Here is a 20,739-nt window from a genome sequence, read left to right as displayed (position 1 = left end):
AAATATTCCTCGTATTTTCACTGTTCTAGATGTTTTGTGATTAGTTGTTGTTTGCGCTATAAGTGGCCTTTTACTCAGCGCTATAAACAAAAATATGTTTTTTTTTTCGCGCTAACCTTGCCATTGCATCACAACAGTGCCCGATTTCTCGGTTAGTCAGTGGATAAGTCAGCCGGTCGGTGGAGCGAGCCTCCTGCTCACCTCGTTTGGAGCAGGTTTTCTTGTTGAACTTCTTGTTTCTGGCCACTTGCCACTTGCCAGCGACTGCTGGTCACGCCCCCCTAAATGGAGAACAGCGTTGACAACCATCGCTTCATCTTATTACAACTCCCTCCATTGGGCAATTTCTTAAACATCTTGGTGTATTCCTCTTCTTTATACCCCTTACTCGCAGAGTGAAAGGGTATACTAGACTCGTTGAAAACAGAGAGTCTACGTAACAGATATAAGGTAAATAAAAGGTAGACATTCCAGAGATGAAGACGCCGCGTAAGTTTGTTTACTCATGTGCCATGCTCACTGTAAGTAAGGGGTATCTGATAGCCGGAAGACTCGATCTTGTTGCAAATGAAATTCTAGCCAAAAGCTTTCAGGTTTTCTGCTTAACAATGTAGAACCGAAAACCCAGACAGCTCAAACGTTTCGCTGGCTGATCTAGAAAATGATCAAATTACAATTTTTCGCTCAGTGAGCAGAACACTGTTTCCTCGTATGAAACCCCAAGTTTTTTAACAAATAAAAGAAACGCTTTTCGTGAATTACATATTTTACATATAATTTCATTTGTTTTCATAAGTTCGTATCTTACTCTCTACGTCCAGATTTAATCTACAGATGTACAAAAAAAAAGAGGTCAACATAAATAATAAGTAAAGAATTCGAGTTCTGAATGATGTACAGGAAAGGGGTGTATATATATATAATGCTGCGACTGCGACCACGCCTACTTGCGCTTGAACATGTTGCTGAGACGTCTCTTGGGCGGCGAGTTCTGTAAAGGAACAAGTGGACATGGTTACATAGAGTTACACACGAACGAACGCGTACATCATAGATCATTGAGATTTGTGCGATTCCCAGTGCTTTGGTTTGCGCTTCTCATTAAGGCCGTTGCACGAATAGGTGAGGAAGACGAGCCCCATTCCCGCCAAGACGCCAGTGATCGCCAGCACCAGTTTGTCCCCCAGTTGCGAGGACAGCCCCACCATGACCAGCAATGCGAAGCCCACGATCAATCGCTCGCCGAGGCTCAAATGGCGCAGGAACTGCCGGCAATGAGTCATCAGCGAGCGGTGGCGCGTTGGCTTGCGCAGTTGCGTGTCCGGTCGCGACTGGACATAGGTGATATTGACCGAGGGCAGCGGCTGCATGTGCACACTGCCCATCGAATAGAGCGTACAAGATGAGGCGCTGGTCATGTTGGTGGCGCAGCTATTCGCGGTGATGTTGCTGCAAGAGGCAACCAGTTGGGGGAATTTCGGTTCAACTGGCTCCTCAATGGGCTTGTAGTCCAGCGGCTGCAGTTGAAAGGGTGCCGTGGATTCCGTCTCCTTGCACAGCTGCTCAAAATGCCAATCGTCCTGCGTCTCCTCCATCACACTCTCGCCATCTAGCACCGCCCAGGTGGCACAGTTTTCGTGCTCAAATTGTTGCTGCAGCTGCGAAGTGTTGCTCTGCTCCTCCACGTTGAATGTGGTGGACACGACCGGACTCATTCGCCTCTTGCCCTCCAGCACCATCGTCTGGCCCATCAGAATCTGGCTGGGCAGATGCTCCTCATTGCGATTGTGCAGACTGTAATTGTTATTCTCGGCCGACTTGGGCGTCTGGGCAGAGTACGATAGGCGCACCTCGTCCAAGTGACGGGCCTCATCGAAGCGGCCCATCCGCTCACGACGCAACTTCCGGCGCAGCTGCACCCTTTTCCCGGCCACGAACGCAGCTGGCCGGCTCTTGGCAAAAATGTTGCCATGAAGGGACAGTGATACGCGTCCCTTTTTCGGTTTTGTTGTGCCAGTTAGACGGCGGGTGTTGCCTTTGGTCAGGGCCAGCAATGCAGCAGTGGACAGGTGCGGAGTGCCCTGTTGATCGGCATCTTCAAGAGGTTCTAACTCGGGTACACCTTCTGCAGCCACTTTGATCGCCTCCTCTTCGGTTACATCAGCCTCTGATTTGTCCGCATCGCTGGCGCGAATCAGACGCTGCTGATCGTAGTAGGAGCGGCTCTTACGTGGCGTTGATGTACAAAAGAAGTCCACCGCCTGGCGCAGCTTACGGCGGTGTATTCCGGTCAGAAGATTCGGCCGCTTGCGCCGCGGCAGCTGTGGGATAGACCAGGCGTAATTGGTCAGTTGCCGGCTGTACTCGAGCCACACACGAGGACAGCACAAGGACAGCACAAGGACGACAACGCAACATGGACGGAGTACGGAACATGGACGAAGTACGGAACATGAACGAAGTACGAAAGCAAGCAACTAAGGCACATTTAACGTTCCCCACAAACTACCTCTGACTACAGCTTTTGGCAATGACACTGAACGTTACCGAGGATATAAAAAACAATGCCTCGAAAGTTCAGTGTCAAATGGGCACATACAACATAACAACCAAAACATTGAAAAGCACAAATCTACTCTTGACCAACTCCGCAGTACGTACCTCGTCCCGGGGCAAACCGCTGCTGCCAACGCTGAAACGCTGCGTCAGGAACTTGAAGCGCGCCGGCGTCTTGGAGGTATTGTTATGATCGCCGAATTCACGCAGGATCTCGCGTGGCGGCTCCGAGCTGCCGAACGACAAACGGCCGCCGTTCTTGCTCGGTGTGGGCGGTCCTGGTCGTTTATAGTGGGTGCCCATGGATTTCTTGCGTGCTCCGGTGCTCGAAGAGCTTAGCAGAGCACTCATGCTGTCATCCAGACTATGGGGTCCGTCCTGCAAAGAATAGCAAGAGAACACATATAGTTTGCAGTTAAAGACATCAAAGTTCTTGGACAACAACGGGATTATTGTGACAAAAAAAAAATATAAAACAAGACACAGCTACAAGGGACACAACAATAGACACAACAGACGCTTCAAACTAAAGACTTAACGCGGACAAAAGCTCACTCGGTGTCTAGTTAAGGATTAAGATTAATGGATCTATGGGCGGCGCAAAATGCGTGCCCACTTAGCCTTCATGGCTGCCTGCTGTTGTGCCTTCAATGGTGTAGTGTTTGTGCCGTTTGTGGTCTTGTGGATGCTGCTGCTACTACTGCCAGTGAATCTGGCAACGGACGTCGGTGAATTGCCAACGCTTACTTTGAGATCTTCGTCCTGGCTGCACAAATCGTACTGCGCAGCATAAGTACTCTTCAGATGCGGCGGTTGCAACGAATTCCGATAAATCAGCTCCTCGGCTCTGCGTGGAACAAACAAAATAACACCATAATATTGAGCATTCAGATTGGGTAGACCACAGTGCTTACGTCATGTCTGCCGGAACACGGCCCAATTTCAGATCCGTGAGATAAGTGTTGTTAAAGACCTCACCCTCTTCATCTTCCATAGCCAAATTGGAGGACGGTACATTGGGCCGCTTGAAGGGCTGCCAGTCATCGTTCGCCGCCGCCGACGACGAACTGGACGAAACGGTGAGCGTTGTGCTGGATGGTTTCGTTTCGCTAATGGGTTGCATTTGCAGGTGGCGCAACTTGGTGCTAATGATCGCGTGCTGCTTCTGCTGCTCCAGGATCTTCTCGTTCAAACGCACAATCTGGTTGGACAGCTTGCGTGTATGCTCTTCGTATTTGGCATTCTGAAAGTAAATGGAATTAATACCATAACACAGTACAAGCTGCGATCATATTTACCTGAGCGGTGAGTGCCTCCATCTCCGCTGCGCTCTTGGACGCATCCCGTTCCTGCTTCTCCTTCATGCGCGTCACCTCGGCCGTATATAAGGAGCGCTACAGATGGATGGTGGTGTGTCAAGTGTCCGTGTGCGTGTGCGTGTGCGTGTGGGTGAACGTGACCGAGTTAGGGCAGTGTTTATACAGGCGGAGATGCGTGTGGGTTTTGGGCGGCACGCATTTCAAAGGACGAAAGTGAGTGAGAGACAGAAGTGAGGACAGTGAGGGCAATACAAACAACATAAAAAAAAAAATACAAACACATTTATGGCAATGCATCAATGCTCATTTATCAAATATGACTTAATACATATCACAAAATGTAAAAAGCTAATAACAAAGTCTACCAAAAGTCATATGTCAGCCTAAAACTCGAAGGGTTTGCGTCTCTTAAGCACGACATCCATCTCATTAAGGTAGATAAAGGAAAATAAGAATAAAGCTATAGCTAAAACTGAGCCCACATAAAGCAGAATCATTTCACAGCATCCTCCATGGCGTCCCTCCTCCTCCTGGTTCATAACGTACGTATCACTCGGACTCGGACTCCGACTCGGACTCGGACTCGGACTCCGACTCCGACTCCGATTTGGACTCGGACTCGGACTCCGACTCCGACTCGGACTCGGACTCGGACTGTCCGTAGTACCCGTCTGTGACTTCAGGTGTCAAGGGGCATATGACGTATAGGTAGGTTAAGGATTTGGGGCAACGGGAACGGTGGTTTCGTATGGGATTGTGGTGCGTATGGGTGATATCCGTTGTGGGGAATTGTGAGGTGGAGAGAGGAAGGAAAGAAAAAGCAATTTTAATTGTATGATGAGGCACAGTGAGAGTTAAATAAATCTAGTTGGCTGCAATCGCTAAAGCAAATTTGAATATCTAACTAGGACCTGCCGCGGGGTTCAGAACTTGGTAATGCATTACGGTTATGGCTGTTTTGTATCGGAAATGGATGTGTTTTTTAGTTCATAAAATTCAAATTAAATTCTTGTTCAAAAATTATGTTTTACGTCTCCCCTTTATGAAGATTAAGAAGCTGTAAAAATTGGTTTATAACATCAGCTACGTCTTATTTAAAAACTAGTTAGTAAAACAAAACGACGACAACATAAACATGCACAAGCAAAAGCAAAGAAGTCAAACAGTAAGTGGGAAATGGCATGGTGCTAGGATCGGATCACATCTCTGTGGACACTATGCCATCTAGTTGTCTTCAGGAGCCAGCCAAATGGAAAATGTGCATGACAGTGGACACCAGCCTGAACTTGGTGGCACAATGCAAGCGATGGATGATGGCACGGAGCACGTAATAGACACCTTGCGACCATGCCATTTTATGGGCACCAGTAATTACGGTTTTGGAATCTCGTTGTAGTAGTTCGCAGCGACTTACCATCTTGTTTTTCATCTTGTCCAGCTTGCCCTCCATCTCCAGACGCTGGTCCTTTATCTTCTGCTCGCAGCGCTGTATCTCATCCTTGGCATCGCGATACTTGGCCTGCAGTATCTGGCAGTCTAGCACCAGCTTGTTGCTCCGCGCCTCCTGATCCGACTCGCTTTGGCGTTCATCAGCCGTGCTATATGTGGCGCCAAGATCTGGCGTAGCCTCCGTCAGTTTAGCCCGGCCGGAATTTAGATCGGCCAACTCTTCGTTGCAGGCGGCAAGTAGACGTTCAAGCGTATCCAGGCGCTGCTTATAGAATTCGAGACTTTCCGTCAACTCGCCATTGTTTTGGTCAGCTTCACGAGCCCTCTCCTCCATCCTGAGTTTCTGGGCGCCATGCTCGAGCCGAGTGCTCTCCAACTCCTGGACCACTTCGTTTAACCGGTCGGTGAGCTCAGTCAGCTTTTTCTGGGCCTGTATACGATCGGCGGTCTCCGCTTCCAAACGATGCTGCAGTTCGGAGATGTGTGCTAGTTGTTCATTGGGCTGGTTGCGCTCGGCGATTGCAGTTTCCAGGCGATTCTGCACATCCAAAAGCTCACTAGCTTTTCCTGCCAACTGTCGGTTAAGTTGTTCCACCAACGAGTTGTGGCTACCCATCTCCGATTGTAGCTGATGCTGCAAGTGCTCGACCCTTTCGATTTCCCCTTGCAGTGTACGGATTGTTACATCCTTCTCTTGACAACGCGCCTCCAACATATTGATCCGCTCGTAGGCAGTTGCGCGCTCAGCTTCCGTCTGGGTGTGGCGGTCCTCCAATGTTTCGATCTGGTCTTCAAGGGTGGCCAGACTCACTTCGAACTCACGCTCTGACTTCTTTAAGCGCTCCTTAGCCAGGAAGACATCTCGCTGTGCAGCATCCGTTTGACTCCGCCAATTATCTGAAATTTTCGTTTGTGCATCAAGGGCCGTCTTTAAACCATCTACGTCTCCCTGCTTCTTTTCCAGGTTCACTTTCAGGCTAGCTACAAGGTTTTGGTCTTCCTCTAGCTTTGCCTTCAGACATAGCAGTTCCTCCTTGTCTTTGACTTGCGCTTCTGCCAGTTGGGTCGAATAGCGTTCCTTCTCAGCCAATTGCTCTTCCAGTTCTTTGCAACGCTTTGTAACATCTCTGCAGCGCTTATCGTGTTCTTGGCAAAGCCTGTCGTGCTCATCTTCATAAGTCTTTACAATTTTTTTGAGCTTTTCTTCCGATTTCAAATACATCTCTTCAGTTGCCGTGAGATTTATTTGCAAATCTTCTTTTTCCTCGGTCTCTTTGTCACAAATAACTTCAAGAGCATCAAACTGTTTTTCATACAAGAGCTTCATCATGTCAAATCTCTCTTCAGAAAACTCGAGTTCCTTTTTCAGTTTATGCATCTCTTCTTTACAGTCGGACAACTCGTTGTTTATGCGTCTTTCCGAGGACTCCAGATGGACGACTCTGCTTATGCGACGTTTAAGCTCATTTTGCGCTTTCAACAGAGAATCACTCATATCCAAACGAGCAGTATGCGATACATGGTTGTCCTCGCTTAGCTTTGCGTTAACACTCTCGAGGTTTTGGATGGTGTCGTTCAGCTGTTTGATCATGGGTCCTGACTGCTGGTTATTAGCCTGCTGAGTAGCAACCTCTTTCTGTAGCTCTGCCACTTGCTGCTCCAGTTGCGCCTTAGATTGGGTAAGCTGTTCTACCAACGACGATGACTCCTGGATAGCAACCTGCTTACTAGCCACATCTTCCAGTAGCTCAGCCACTTGCTGCTCCAGTTGTGCCCTAGATTGTGTCAGCTGATCTACCATCGACGAGGACTCCAGGTACCGCACCTCCATCTGGTCATACATTTCCAAAAACTGGGTCATACGAATACCCAGCTGTTGGGGAGTGTTAGCGCCATCGAAATCTTGTTGAAGGCGATCGCTAATGGTGGTCAGAAACCTAAGGGCTTCCACATGGTAGCCTTCGATTTCCTGCTGCGCTTGGTCTAACCTCTGTGACACTGCTTCCGAATTGCGATGCTCCTCGCTTAGTGCATTTTGCAGCTGGGCTATCTTTTCGTTGCTGCTGCTGAGTTCTTTTTCTAGCGCTGTTAGGGTGTCCCTCAGTTTTTCGGACTTCATCTCTAAAGAAGCGACGATTCTCTCGCGGTTTTTTAATCCTTGGATAGTATTCAAAACGAGTTCTTCGTTTTTCGCTTGAAGATCATTGAAGTCCTCCTTAAGAGCATCAGCAGATTGCAATTGCTTCTCAATTAACGCTTCAATATCGGCAAATCGCTGTTCAATTTTCACAGATTCCAGAGAGGTCGATGATTTCCGGTCGATGCTACCTCCTAAGAGAGTAATGATGCGGATAAGAAAACGATCAAGATTCTTGTTATGCTCTTCAAATTCCTGTAGCTGTAAAATATTCTCTTCTATTTCGAACTCCTTTTCTATACACGTTTTCTCAAGCTTCACTTGGGTCAGCATCAGCTTGTCGTGTTGAGCACTGAGCTCATCCAATTGCTTCTCCTTCCGTGCATGGGCTAAGTGAAGTTCATTATGTTCCGCCTGCATCTCGATCAACTGGCTTATGCGACTATTCATGGTCTCCCAGTCTGGCACATTCAACATCCTGGCCAACTCATCTTGGAAAGAGTTCCTGGCAATTAGTTCTCTTCGGCACTCTTCATACTTTGATCTCACAAACCGATAGCTGTGCTGCAAATTCTGCGTATGCATTGCCTCACTAGATGCTTTATCTGCGATTTCGCTGAGCGTATTTTTAAGTAATAAATTCCTTGCACGCAGATCACGGATTTCAGCGCCCACAACTTTCATCTGCTGTTCTTTCTCACTTAGTTTCACATTGATATCGGCCAGATGTTCATCCCCGATGGCAACCATCGAAATAAGCTCAGTGCATTTTTCATTAAGTCTTTCGTTGTCCAACTGCAGTTCGTTGCTTTTCGATGTTATATCGGCTACTTTTATATCATAAGACCTCAGCATAATGCTATATTCACGGCTCGATTCCAAAGCCGAGTCCATTAGCTCCGCTATTGTGGCCTTGGCCTCCTCTAGCTCCTTTTGCTGGCACTCCACGGACCCAGATAACAACTGGCATTTTCCTAGTAGTTTTTTGACGTGCGCAGCCTGAATTTCGAAGTCCAACATAATTTGCGCACTCTTGTTCACCGTTTCGACAAAGTTACTCTCGATCGCAGAAATGCTGGACAATAGGGACGACGACGTCCATTCTACCGGAAACTCGTGAGCGATGTTGTGCTTCTGCAGGAAACTTGACAGGGCCTGGCAGAGCTCCAGCTGGGAATTGTTTCGCTTCTGCAGCTCCTCCTTCAGCTCGGCATTCTCGTGCTCCTTCTCGCGTAACTGCTTGTCAATCACAGAACTGGCCAGATTCTCGGGCGTGGTGTTCGGAGACATAGAACAGTTAAGCAAATCGGAGGAGGAGTTTAAGACCTCACGTCGGTTGTGCAACTCTTCGCGTGCTTCCTGAAGACACTGATCCAATTCCTGTTTATCGAGCTCCAGGGACGAGATCCTATCGTCCCTGGACGATAGCAAACGGGTCAGGTCTTCTATACGGCCTTCTAGCACTCGGATGCGGTCCGCATACTGCAACAATCTTTCTCCCGTCGCATTTAGCTATAAAAGAAATCAAAGATATAACATATTAGTTTTCATTGCATATACATTGAAAGCGTTGAATAAAATATTGTAAACGAATGTAATCTGTACAGTTGCAAACCATTTAGGCCTAGTTGTTTCTAGTGGCTATAAAACCGAACAGGTAGCTTACCCTCTCGGACAGCCCGGACTTTTCGGCGCGCAAATCATGCAGCTTATCGCTAATCTCGGCGATGACATCCTCCTTTTGACCGATTTCCTTTAAGAGAGTGCCCTTCATCTGAAATAAGGTAAAGTTTTATTGGTTTATAGCTCCCGCTACCTGTGAGCCATCTGTTGGTCTACCTACATGTTCATACTCATATGGCATGACGTAGTTCTCGTCATCATGCTGCTCTTCGGCCAGTTTTGCATTCTTCAGTTTTTCCAGTTCAATCTTGGCCATCATTTTCTCTGTAATGCAAATTATGTAATTATGAAATTACATGTAACACATTATGATGCTCAAAGCATTCTAACCTCTGTTAAGAACTTTGATGAGATCGTCTTTCTCCAATTGCTGCTCCTCCAGCACGGTCTTCTCGTAGCGCACCATCTCCAGTTGGGAACGAAGACCGCGCAGCTCCTTGGTTCGTTGCTCCAGTAGCTCCGTTTTCGGGGTCGGCGGAGGTGGCATTTCGGAGGCAGAAATATGTAGGAGAAGCCGTTCGCGATATTTTTGCAACTGTGGCGTGCTGCTCGACGGCTGTGACGATGTCGATGAGGGCGAGGATGAGCATGCCGCATCATCGACCCTCGGATCGGGACTCTGGATGTTGCTGCGTTGACTTGGGCTGACTGAGACGGAAGCCTCCTGTCGGTAAATAGCTGCCACATTGGCGATCGTCTGACGTAGATATTGTCGCGTCAATAGCTTATCTACTGTCTCTCCAAGGAAGGATGCGATGCAAGTCTGCGTCAGCTCCGGCAGCTTGTTGCAGATGCTGTGAAAGAACACGCTTGGCTTCTTCACGCACGAGTACTGCAACAACAGCGTGTACACGTACAGGTAATCCGAAGACAGCAGGTCTCCGCGGTCATCTATTTGGGCACTGAACTCGGTATAGTTTTCTGCATCGAAAAAATGCATGTCATTGTACATACAGGGTACATCAAGGTAGGAATCATTTCAAGGACATCACATATACATGCGCAGGCAAGGGAACATTTTTTCACCAGGAAACGAAACTTACGTGAGAGGAATTCCTGCAACAAGGGGCGGTATTCATTGGGCTGAGCCTGCAGCGCCGTCTTCCCCTCCTCCGTCAACGTTTCCGTCTCCTGGATCTTTTGAATGTAGACCGCGTAGAAGGACTCTATGTCCGACTGCTCCAAACTAATGTAGTTTGGCTCGATAAACTGGCACTCGCCAATCTGCCGAAGGATTGGGTTACTCTAGATGAACGCCAGTGCGCGATGCGGGATTCACTTACCCACTGGAGTAGGACCTTACGCCAGCTGCGCATGTCCATTGCGAATGTGTGTGTTTGCGTATGTGTGCGTATGCGTATGTGTGTGTTTGCGTATGTGTGCGTATGCGTATGTGTGCGTATGCGTATGCGTGCGCGCGTATGTGTAAGTGTATTAAAAAGTGTATGATTGTGGGCAACCAGCAACGGGACTTTTCCCGTTAGACACAATATTGTATTGAAACGAAAAACGGGACTCGACCGAAAACGCGACCAAAAAAAAATATTTTATGTACAAACTTCTCACAAAAATATATATATTTTTTATTTTCCAAGCTGTAGGCTGTCGACACACCTGCTCCGTACGAGGAATAGAGAATTACTGAACAAGTCTAGCGCACTGGTCCACTACGAAACTTTGACACTTCCGAAAAATTTTGACAGAACGAAAACATGGCTAACTAAATACGAACAAATGCAACAACTTTTCTTTTCGGCGCGTCGTTTAATTCAAATGCCGACGCGCTGCGTCGCCAAACGCAGTGTGCTCGGTAATTGGTATCGGAATATCGATACGCTTATCGATACTTTCCAGCGATAAGCCAGGGGGACTCCACTAGATGCGTGTCTGCATATCGATATTACAGCGTGAGATGTGGCATGAGTTTCCACTATGCCATTGCGATATTCAAGAAACAGCTGTTTCATATAAAATTTGGATAATAATTCACTTTAGTTATGATGTATTTGGCTACTTGTAATACCAAAGTATCCATAGACAAATGGAATTAATTAATAGATGAAGGAACGATATGTTTTCGGATCAGTGCTGATATTTCCAATTTAAATTTTCAAATATATTATTCATTATATGTATTCATTTTATATTATTCATTTTATATTATTCATTTTATATTATTTATTATATATTATTCATTTTATATTATTTATTATATATTATTCATTATATATTATTCATTTTATATTATTTATTATATATTATGCATTTTATATTATTCATTTTATATTATTCGTTATATATTATTCATTATATATTATTCATTATATATTATTCATTATATATTATTCATTATATATTATTCATTATATATAGTTCACTATTTATGTATTTTAACTTACAATAATATTATTGATAGAAATGATCAGATCATTATTGTCCAGAAATGTACCCAACTTTCCGCAACCCCAGACATAGATGGCGGCACTGGTCCTCGCTGCGAAATTCCCGCCAAGTAAACAAGTGTGGCTTCTGTTTCTGGGGGAATTCCTTTGACCGGTGGGCCAATGGCGGCCCAGTGTGGTCCACCACATGTAAACTATTAAATTGTAATAACATTAACCAATGACCGAAAACAATGTGCCCGTAATGATCGCCCACTCCGCGTCTCTAGGCACGCAGAACAACTACGGATAGTGCTGATCGTTAAAAATAACGCCACCATTAATTCGGACAAACAATGGAAATGCACAGCCGATGTACAAAAACTTTTGAAGGTGATTTCTACGAAAAACATAACCATTTCCAGTTAGGAAGTAGCAAGAATAAACAACAACATGGAATTACTTATTTATGTTACTAATTATTTATGCAGTTACATAATTTAGTTTTACAACTTACTAAAAACCAATTGTAAACACAACAAATTTGGAAAATATTTGGAGCCAATGATTTGTTTTTCGACAAACCCAGATGGGCAGAGCTGTGTGCACCATAGAATTCTCACGTATTTAGCATTGATTTCGTTACGGAGATCGCAACGTTTCCTTCCTTTGATTGCCGTCTATTTATAAATGCCAATTTCCTGTTTATATTTTTTATAATACATTTATTTATTCGATACAATCGCGAGGTTGGCCCTCCGCCCCACAAAAAAAAACCAAAAAAAAAACACTACTCCACTTCCACATGCATATGTACATACATCCATACCCATGGATCCATACTATATATCCATCCATACATCCAACATCCGACATCCAATGTATACTAGGTATATCTCACGGAATCGAGCTGACACGCACCACCTGCGCCAGGGGCAATGTGTCCAGGCGCTGTAGCCGCTGGCGTTTCTCGCCGGGATGGGGCTTGGCACCAGCCGTACTGCGACCTGGTTTCGAACCCGTTCCCGTTCCCGTTCCAGTTCCCGTTCCGCCAGCGGAATCCGTGCTGTCGCTCTGCGCCTCCACCAGCTTCACATGGGCGATGGTCTGGCCGAAGAGCTTCTGCCGGAAACTGGGCCTCTTGGGCGGCCCACGATGCACACCAATGTCCGGCGTCTGTTGGCGCTGATGGCTGCGTTGATGATGATCCTCCCGCTCCACGGAGCGCTCCTTGTGGCGATGGCGTCGCTGCTTCTTGCGATGCTCACCACCGCCAGCAGTCGGCAGCAGCTCGTTCACATAGTGCAGCGAACTGGAGGCACTGCCCGTGGAATCAGTGCCGGAGTGTCCATGATGCGACTGCGTCTTCTTCGCGTGGCGTGCATGCTTCTCCTCCAGCTCGATCTTGTTCTTCAGCGTCACCTCCTCGATGTGGCGCTCCTGCAAAATGAAAGTGGGCATCTCTAGGCATTGCATTCGCATGGAATTGAATTGAGGTGTCCTACAAACATGGCTCGCCGGTGCTTGTCCCTCTTGGCCAGGACGACCACCCAGGCGCCGTAGGAGAGCATGATGCCCGCCGGTACCAGGACGCCAGCCAGCGAGTTCTCCGACTTCCGGACGCAGGCATGGTAGACCGCCAGGAAGAGCACTGTGGAGATGGATCCATTGAGTGAGTTCGTGCTACAGTCGTACCTCGCTTACAACCCCCCAAGCAATTCGATGGCAATTCCTTTACTGTATTTAATTTTCTTTTTTTTTAATATATTTTTTTTCTGTTAGCTGTTACTTAAATCCCCAAAAAACTCACCCAGAAAACAGACGATCACCGCCACCAGGCGTCCATTGGCCTTTCGCTCCTCCTGCAAAGGGACAACGTGGTGATATGGGGACATGGGAAATGGGGCCACCAACTGAATCATTCCCGGATTTCAGTCGTAGATTCGGAATCAGAATTTCAAGACTTAAGCAGTTTCAGGGCTACTGGGTTGGCTCTCTTTCTGTTTTTGCGAGTGATGCCATAAAAACAATTGTTTACAATTTTCACGTTCCATGCATATAGAGGTTTATACACGGGAAAAAATCAATGGACTCGCAATATAAAAAATATATATATACTACATTGCTATGATGGAAATGGTGACCTACCAAAATCAAAAGCTACCATGTAGCACCATTTGAAAAGTGGTTTTTAAGAAAGGAAGAAGGTTATAAAGTTTTTTACAAATAGGTAAAAGTTAAGTGCCTTGGATTTTGAAATTCCAAAAACTTGCCAATTAAATGGGATTTAATTGCACAAAAGATTCCGAAAGGGAAACCTAATACAAGTTTGATTATCTTACACTTCATAAAATCTCTTGATCTACACAAACGTTTTGAAATTTTTGTGTATGTGCGACTTGTGTTGATTTCGTTTCGTTATTTGTTGATCCAAAAATGTCTGCCTGATTTTATTCAATTTGTATTAAATAGTTTTGGAAATATTCGTGAAATAATGCAAATAATGTAAACAATGTAAAGCTGGTCAAAATTGAATTAAATGAATTCAGTTACATAAATACTTCTTTGATTTCAGAAATACTTCTTTGATTTTAGTTTCAGAAATACTTTTTTGATTTCACTTTCAGAAATACTTCTTTGATTTCAGTTTCAGAAATACTTCTTTGATTTCAGTTTCAGAAATACTTCTTTTTTCATTTTTAGTTTCAGAAATACTTCTTTGTTTTTAGTTTTAGAAATACTTTTTTGATTTCAGTTTTAGAAATACTTTTTTAATTTAGTTTTAGAAATACTTTATTGATTTCAGTTTGAGAAATACTTTTTTGATTTCCGATTCGGAAATACTTTTTCCAGTGTCATTTTCTGCACTTGCTATATTTTCCAGCTAACTGAGAAACTATTAAATGGCAAATGCATTCTTACAGTCCACTGTACGGGTATGTGCGAAAAGATCTAAGGCGAAACTAAACGAACATTACGGATTTAATGTCCGACACATTCTAGTAATTCCGGCGATAATGACGGCGCCACAAACGATGGCGTCGTACAAACTTTGAGAGACGTCTGCAAATCACGGAAAAGCTCAGGAAAATCTGGAAAGTCCCAATGATCCATCCGTAATGACGTGCTCGTAAATCAAGGTGTTTCCAATGAATCACAACACGGAAAAAAAAAACCAAGCCAGATCACCAACGAAATGTCCATATGGTTATTGTTTAAGTATTGTTTAGTTTTCAACGATTTAGTAATATAGATGAGTGAACAAGATCACAGTCGTTAAATTTTTAATTGACTACTGAAAAGTTAACTACAAGTTAAATTAAGATATATATGTACATATATCTTTTGCAAATATTTAAAATTTCTCAATAGTTGGGAGTGTTTGGGGAATGTTTTTATTTGAATTTAAACACCGCCTAAACTGGAACTTACGCGCGACTTGAGGTCGAGGATCTCGTTGAGGTTCTCCTGGATGATCTCCTCCTCCGACATGGACGTAATGCTCTTCCGGGCCACCAAGGAGGTGAGTGCGTCCGGCGACTTGGGCACCGCCGGATTGGAGCACACCGTGCCCGCTCCACGGGCCATTGCGGCCGGAAACTTCGGCTCCGGCTGGCGATTTGGGGCGTTCGCGGACATTGGCGTGGGCGTGGCTTTACGGCGGAATAAATGGCTTACGTACTAGAAGCAACGGAGTGGTATTCAAACGGAAAATCGACGGAGGAAAATAAGGCAAATGTTCACAATTGGAATGAAGATCGCGTCCGGCCAGCGATCAAAAATCGAGTGAGAAGCGAAATTGTGTGGTTACGAGCCCAAACCTCCTCGTTCCTTTTTCTTTTTTCGCTACTTCGGCCGATTTCTGCGGGCGATTTGTTGTTATTTGTTGTTTATTTACACTGCAGTAAATAATTGTTCGGCTGGCTCTGTGTGTGCCCCAAGTTCATATCGAATCTGATGTGTGTGTATATATATATATATGTATATGTGTGCGTATGTACACATCGACCGAAATATGCAGCAATTAAATTGTTTATTTTTATGCAAGAGATTCGCAGCTATTTTGAAAACCGATTATCGATACACCTTAACGGTAGAAGGTAATGAAAAAAATATGTTTATTGCTGTTTCATTATTGACTGTTGTAATAGTCATAATTTCATGAAAAATACATTCAAATATATATAAACGTTACTTTTGTAAATACTATTCGCTTATTTTCTGAGCACAGCTTTTTGGGGAATTCCCCCAATAATATTTGCAGCTCAGTCAGTGTGAACAAAGCTATCGATGTATCGAACCCAACTACACGACCATCTCGGTTATCGATTTACCCGGGGAATCGATGATTTGACAGCTGGACACCTCGATAGACACAAAGCGTTTTGCATCTCCCGATATCGATTGCTCGCCTCGGACGAATCCTCCACAGGAATTCCAGGCCGGCGAGCACTCGCTGCATCGGCATCCACATCTGCGCCAGCAACAGCCCACCTGCCAACCGCCACCCCGTCGTCCCATCGGGACGCCCGCCGTCTTCGTCGACAGCATCAAGCAGCAGCAGAAGCAGCAGGAGCAGGAGAGGCGAAGCCACTGTGGCATTATGGCCCAGTCTCATCGGGATCGGGAGCGCGGCTCCGGGCCACTGCCCAACCGCTGGCTCTACTGTCCGCGCAAGAGCGACTCCATCATTGCGGAGCGCTTCCTGGCCTTTAAGACGCCGCTAAGCCAGAGCTTTCAGGACAAGATGCCCATCGAGTGCACCTTTCGCCCCGAGATGCTCTTCGACTACTGCAAGACGCTCAAGGTATGTAGGCCGCAGGCGGCAGCTTCTCACCTGCCTCACTCATCTATCCAACCATCTCATGCTTTCAGTTGAAACTGGGCCTCTGGGTGGACCTGACTAACACGAAACGTTTCTACGATCGGTCCACGGTGGAGGAGCGCGGCGCTCAGTATATTAAGCTGCAGTGCCGTGGACATGGCGAGACGCCCTCGCCGGAGCAGACGCACAGTTTCATCGAGATCGTGGACAACTTTATTAACGAACGTCCCTTCGACGTTATTGCCGTGCACTGCACGCACGGCTTCAACCGTACTGGCTTCCTGATCGTCTCCTACATGGTCGAGCGACTCGATTGCTCCGTGGAGGCAGCGCTCGCTGTCTTTGCCAACGCCCGGCCGCCGGGCATCTACAAGCAGGACTACATCAACGAGCTGTACAAGCGTTACGAGGACGAGGAGGACGCTCCCGCGGCACCAGAACAGCCCAATTGGTGCCTGGACTATGATGATAGCAACGGCGATGGCTCGGTGCCCGACAATCGGAAGCGTCACGACAACAGCTCCTCGACGTCACAGCAGGCCGGCGAGCAGGATGATGACACCGAGGAGCTGGAGGGTGAGGATGGAGACGCCTCCACCTCGGACGGTCAGCCACGAAAGAAGCGACGCCGCGAGATGGTCATTAAGAATGCCACATTTATGGCAGGAGTGCCGGGCGTGCGGCAGGTTAGCGACCAGCCGCGTCTGGGCGATCTGCAGCGCAAGGTGCAGGACTGGTGCCAGTGGAACAAGAACGGCTTCCCCGGATCACAGCCGGTGTCCATGGACAGGCAGAACATAAAGCGCCTCAGCGAAATACCCTATCGGGTGTCGTGGAAGGCGGATGGTACACGTTATATGATGCTCATTGATGGCCGGGACGAGGTTTACTTCTTCGATCGCAACCACTCCTGTTTCCAAGTGGAGAACGTGTCATTCGTGGATGGCAAGAACCTGAACGAACACCTCGACGGCACTCTTCTCGACGGGGTAAGTGAGAATCACGCTGGCATTTCTGATTGCAACTAATCATACGTAATCATACTTTGATCCTACAGGAGATGGTGCTGGACAAGATCGGCGAGACCGTAACGCCGCGCTACCTCGTCTACGACATTGTGCGTCTATCGCATCGCGATGTGCGAGATGAGCCATTCTATCCCAATCGACTGGACTACATTAAGAAGGATGTTATAGGTGAGTACTGTGGAGGCGGTGATTTTTAAACGGATGGATTCATTGATTTGCCGCGACAGGCCCCCGCATCCTGGGCATGAAGCATGGCATTATCAATCAGCGTCTGCAGGCATTCAGTGTGCGCGGCAAGGACTTCTGGGACATTTGGATGTCTGCCCGCCTGCTGGGCGAGAAGTTCTCGCGGACACTGGCACACGAACCGGATGGCCTCATCTTCCAGCCATCCCAGCAGCCCTACACGGCTGGCGTCTGCTCCGACGTCTTCAAATGGAAGCCACATGAGCTCAACTCGGTGGACTTTCGGCTCAAGATCATAACAGAGCGTGGCGAGGGGTGAGTATTGTTCTATATTACTATTTTGTAGTAACTAATTGTGTTTTATTTCGAACAGCTTGCTTACGACAAAGGTGGGCTTCCTCTATGTGGGCGGTCACGATGCACCATTTGGACGGATGCAAAAGCTGACGAAGGAGATCAGAGACTTGGACAACAGGATCGTCGAGTGCACCATGAATCAGTTTGGCAACTGGGAGTTTATGCGCGAGCGAACGGACAAGAAGCATCCCAACAGTTTTAGCACAGCCCGCTGTGAGTACCAATCTTCTCCAGCAGTGAGAATGCTCAATATAATCATATTGATTTCATTTCATTTCAGCCGTTGTGGAGAGCATAAAGCACCCAGTCACCAAGGACTACCTATTAAACTTTATCGCGAGCTCCGGCTATCGTGATGATCATGCCATGATGCCGCCGCCACCCAATGCCCATCCCCATGCCCATGGCCATGCCCATGCCCATGCCCATGCCCATGCCCATGCCCATCTACATCCCCATGGCCATGGCCACCACCATGGCGGACCGCCAGGGCAGCGTCGGCCCCACTGAGCGTACGCACCTAGATGCAACTCACGCCTCATCTCCCCCATCTCACCACTGAACCCGACACTAGGAAATTAAACAGCCCCTAATAAATACAATTCAAATCGAGAATTATGTACACACAACTCTGTGTTGGACGAAAAACTGTGTGAACTATATGTTTGTTGGGTTAGTTGGACTAAGAAAGTATGTCCTCCTTTGATAACAAGGATTTGCACAAATTACAGGACTATACTTTCAACTTGGCTCAGTACAAAAGACTTAAAATGCATATTCCTAAAGCACCACACAGTGCAGTTCTGTTTATTGAGATGCACACTTTGTACGCTGGCATTTAACTACTCCCAGCACTTAAGGCAGTTGCAATGTCCATTGCAATAATCGAACAACAAAAAAGGCATGACAAATGGAGTCGCAACATAGCCAAATGGTTATCATTTACATAAAACAAGAGGAACGCTTCAGTTGAGCAGGCTGCCATTGTCGCGCAGAACCTCTGCCTCCAGCTGGCCGAGATGGAGCAGGGCCACCAGAGCGGCGCCCTGCTCCGCCTGCTTCTTGTTCTTCTCCCAAAAGGAGCTGCTGAAGCGCTGGCCATCGTAGGAGCAGATGGAGCGGAACAGCTTGTCGCACTGCTGCGTTTCGTAGGCTGGCGGGGATTTGCCAGCCTTCCCGGCATGCACATATAGCTGCGTTTTCGGCAGATGGTTATCTGTGTGAGGAAATACCAGATGAAACATGGCCATCAAACCATAGTGATCGGAACACTTACCACTGGGATAGGTGGAGCGCAGGAATGGCATGTTCCGGCAAATGACGCCGGCGTACTCGTCCGTGATGGCCGTGGCTGCCTCCTCCAGCTTTTGACGCTTGGCCAGCGCCTCCGGTGGCTCCACCTCCGCCCGTCCCGAGTTGCCCATCGTCTTCAGCTCCCGCTGCTTGCGCCGACAGTAGTCGCCCAGCTCCCAGATCTCGCAGATCTGTTGCAGCGTCTGGCATTGGAGGAAGCGCTTGCCTCGCGGCGTCTCCTGCAGCTCCCTGAGTATGCTCTGCACACAGTACTTGGCGTTGTGCGGCGCATTGTCGTAGTCGACGCACAGGCGTAGGTACTTCTCGATCAGCTCGTCCATGGGCAGCAAGCCCTCCGGCCTGAAGATGCTCACATTGATTTGGGCAGCACGGGCCACCATTACGCTATCGGCGCCGCATTCCAGCTGAAATTTGCGCAGATCCTCGTAGCAGTGCATGTTTTTCGAACCGCCATTGGCGATAATCGGGATGTCAACTGCCTGGGCAACGGCGCGCAGTACCTCGGGATGGGCAGCATGCTGCGGTCGCTCGTCGCGCGTTCTCGCATGAATCCCAATGGCAGCGATACCTGTGGCGGCCAGTTTCTGGACCAGATCGATGGTACCCTCCACGTCCGGCAGGATGCGTATTTTGCAGGTGACTGGAATGTCCAAGCCGGAGCATAGGGTGCGCAGAATGAGTGCCGCCTTGTCGGGATCAGCGAGCAGGGCGGCGCCCATGCCGCCCTTGATGGAGAACTCCTTGGGACAGCCCATGTTGATGTCCAGACCGGATATGTCGCGCTGCAGCAGCTTGCCCACGGCCAGAGCGCGTCCAGCATCGCTGGTGCCCATCTGGAGCACCAGGCGTGATGTTTCCTGGGCGCAGGTGCGGAATACAATCGTCCCATCCGACGGATCCACAAAGTCCACCGTTCCCAGAGCCGCTGCCAGGTTTAACCAAAGGATTAGATAAAAAAAAACATATGTAGTTGGTTTTGGGGCAATGCCCACTTACGATTTGGCCTGCGAATGCTCTTGATCAGCTTGAGGTCCACCAGCTCCTCCGTGTAAACGATGTCCGCGCCCATTTCCAGGGCCAACAGGCGCATGGGCAGCGTGCCCACGCGCACCATGGGCGCCAGGATGAGCTTGTTGCGGTAGTCCAGCCTCTGGCGTGTCTTCATGCTGAAGGACTTCCTCAGAATCGTCGGCAATCGCAGCATGGATTGAAATCGAATCGAATTCGCGGATTCAGCTGTTGCACGCTGTGCAATTGGGCGGCCTATGCATGTGAGCTCATGGCGGCCTCTGCACGAGACGTCCAGCCGTCATTCAAGGTACGATCTTAACGCCATTCAATCTGAAACGTAAGCATTGTTATTTTGTATTGTTTGATTGTATTCTCTTTAATTACAATAGTTCTGTTTTCATTCCACCTCGAAAAACAAATTATTTATATAATTAAAATATTATATTTTTATTTAGTTTTTCTCTAAATCTGATTTATAAAAATTTTCCTCAGT

At 47.4% G+C, this 20,739-nt stretch overlaps 4 protein-coding genes across 9 annotated transcripts; 1 reads left to right on the top strand and 3 right to left on the bottom strand.

Annotated features, from left to right (window-relative positions):
* Positions 1–754: 754 nt before the first annotated feature.
* LOC120455102 (early endosome antigen 1) lies at positions 755–10,956 on the bottom strand. Of its 6 annotated transcripts, XM_039640979.2 has the most exons (12): positions 10,428–10,956; positions 10,188–10,368; positions 9,475–10,065; positions 9,305–9,408; positions 9,128–9,235; positions 5,290–8,973; positions 3,855–3,950; positions 3,471–3,799; positions 3,304–3,403; positions 2,662–2,934; positions 1,048–2,321; positions 755–991 (listed from the first exon to the last, which is right to left on the bottom strand). In XM_039640979.2, the coding sequence occupies exons 1-11, from the start codon at positions 10,464–10,466 to the stop codon at positions 1,056–1,058; spliced, it is 6,771 nt and encodes a 2,256-aa protein (XP_039496913.1). In that variant the 5' UTR covers positions 10,467–10,956; the 3' UTR covers positions 755–991; positions 1,048–1,055. The 6 variants fall into 6 exon arrangements, with proteins under 6 accessions (XP_039496913.1, XP_039496912.1, XP_039496915.1 ...); XM_039640978.2 differs by having other exon boundaries at positions 755–2,321; XM_039640981.2 differs by lacking the exon at positions 1,048–2,321 and having other exon boundaries at positions 10,428–10,955.
* Positions 10,957–12,258: 1,302 nt separating this feature from the next.
* Positions 12,259–15,338, bottom strand: LOC120457063. Its single transcript, XM_039644240.2, has 4 exons — positions 14,958–15,338; positions 13,336–13,387; positions 13,031–13,176; positions 12,259–12,965 (listed from the first exon to the last, which is right to left on the bottom strand). Exons 1-4 carry the CDS (start codon positions 15,162–15,164, stop codon positions 12,423–12,425), a joined length of 948 nt encoding a protein of 315 aa, XP_039500174.1. The 5' UTR covers positions 15,165–15,338; the 3' UTR covers positions 12,259–12,422.
* A 556-nt stretch (positions 15,339–15,894) lies between these two features.
* On the top strand, positions 15,895–18,569 carry LOC120456006 (mRNA-capping enzyme). The gene is made up of 6 exons (XM_039642564.2): positions 15,895–16,332; positions 16,401–17,339; positions 17,408–17,546; positions 17,606–17,879; positions 17,938–18,134; positions 18,202–18,569. The coding sequence occupies exons 1-6, from the start codon at positions 16,129–16,131 to the stop codon at positions 18,429–18,431; spliced, it is 1,983 nt and encodes a 660-aa protein (XP_039498498.1). The 5' UTR covers positions 15,895–16,128; the 3' UTR covers positions 18,432–18,569.
* Positions 18,570–18,694: 125 nt separating this feature from the next.
* Positions 18,695–20,513, bottom strand: LOC120456007 (tRNA-dihydrouridine(20) synthase [NAD(P)+]-like). Its single transcript, XM_039642565.2, has 3 exons — positions 20,232–20,513; positions 19,198–20,160; positions 18,695–19,137 (listed from the first exon to the last, which is right to left on the bottom strand). The coding sequence occupies exons 1-3, from the start codon at positions 20,437–20,439 to the stop codon at positions 18,887–18,889; spliced, it is 1,422 nt and encodes a 473-aa protein (XP_039498499.1). The 5' UTR covers positions 20,440–20,513; the 3' UTR covers positions 18,695–18,886.
* Positions 20,514–20,739: the final 226 nt, after the last annotated feature.

The sequence above is a fragment of the Drosophila santomea genome, chromosome X, assembly GCF_016746245.2.
Source record: "Drosophila santomea strain STO CAGO 1482 chromosome X, Prin_Dsan_1.1, whole genome shotgun sequence".
NCBI lineage: Eukaryota > Metazoa > Arthropoda > Insecta > Diptera > Drosophilidae > Drosophila > Drosophila santomea.
This window is presented reverse-complemented; position numbering and strand designations above follow the sequence as displayed.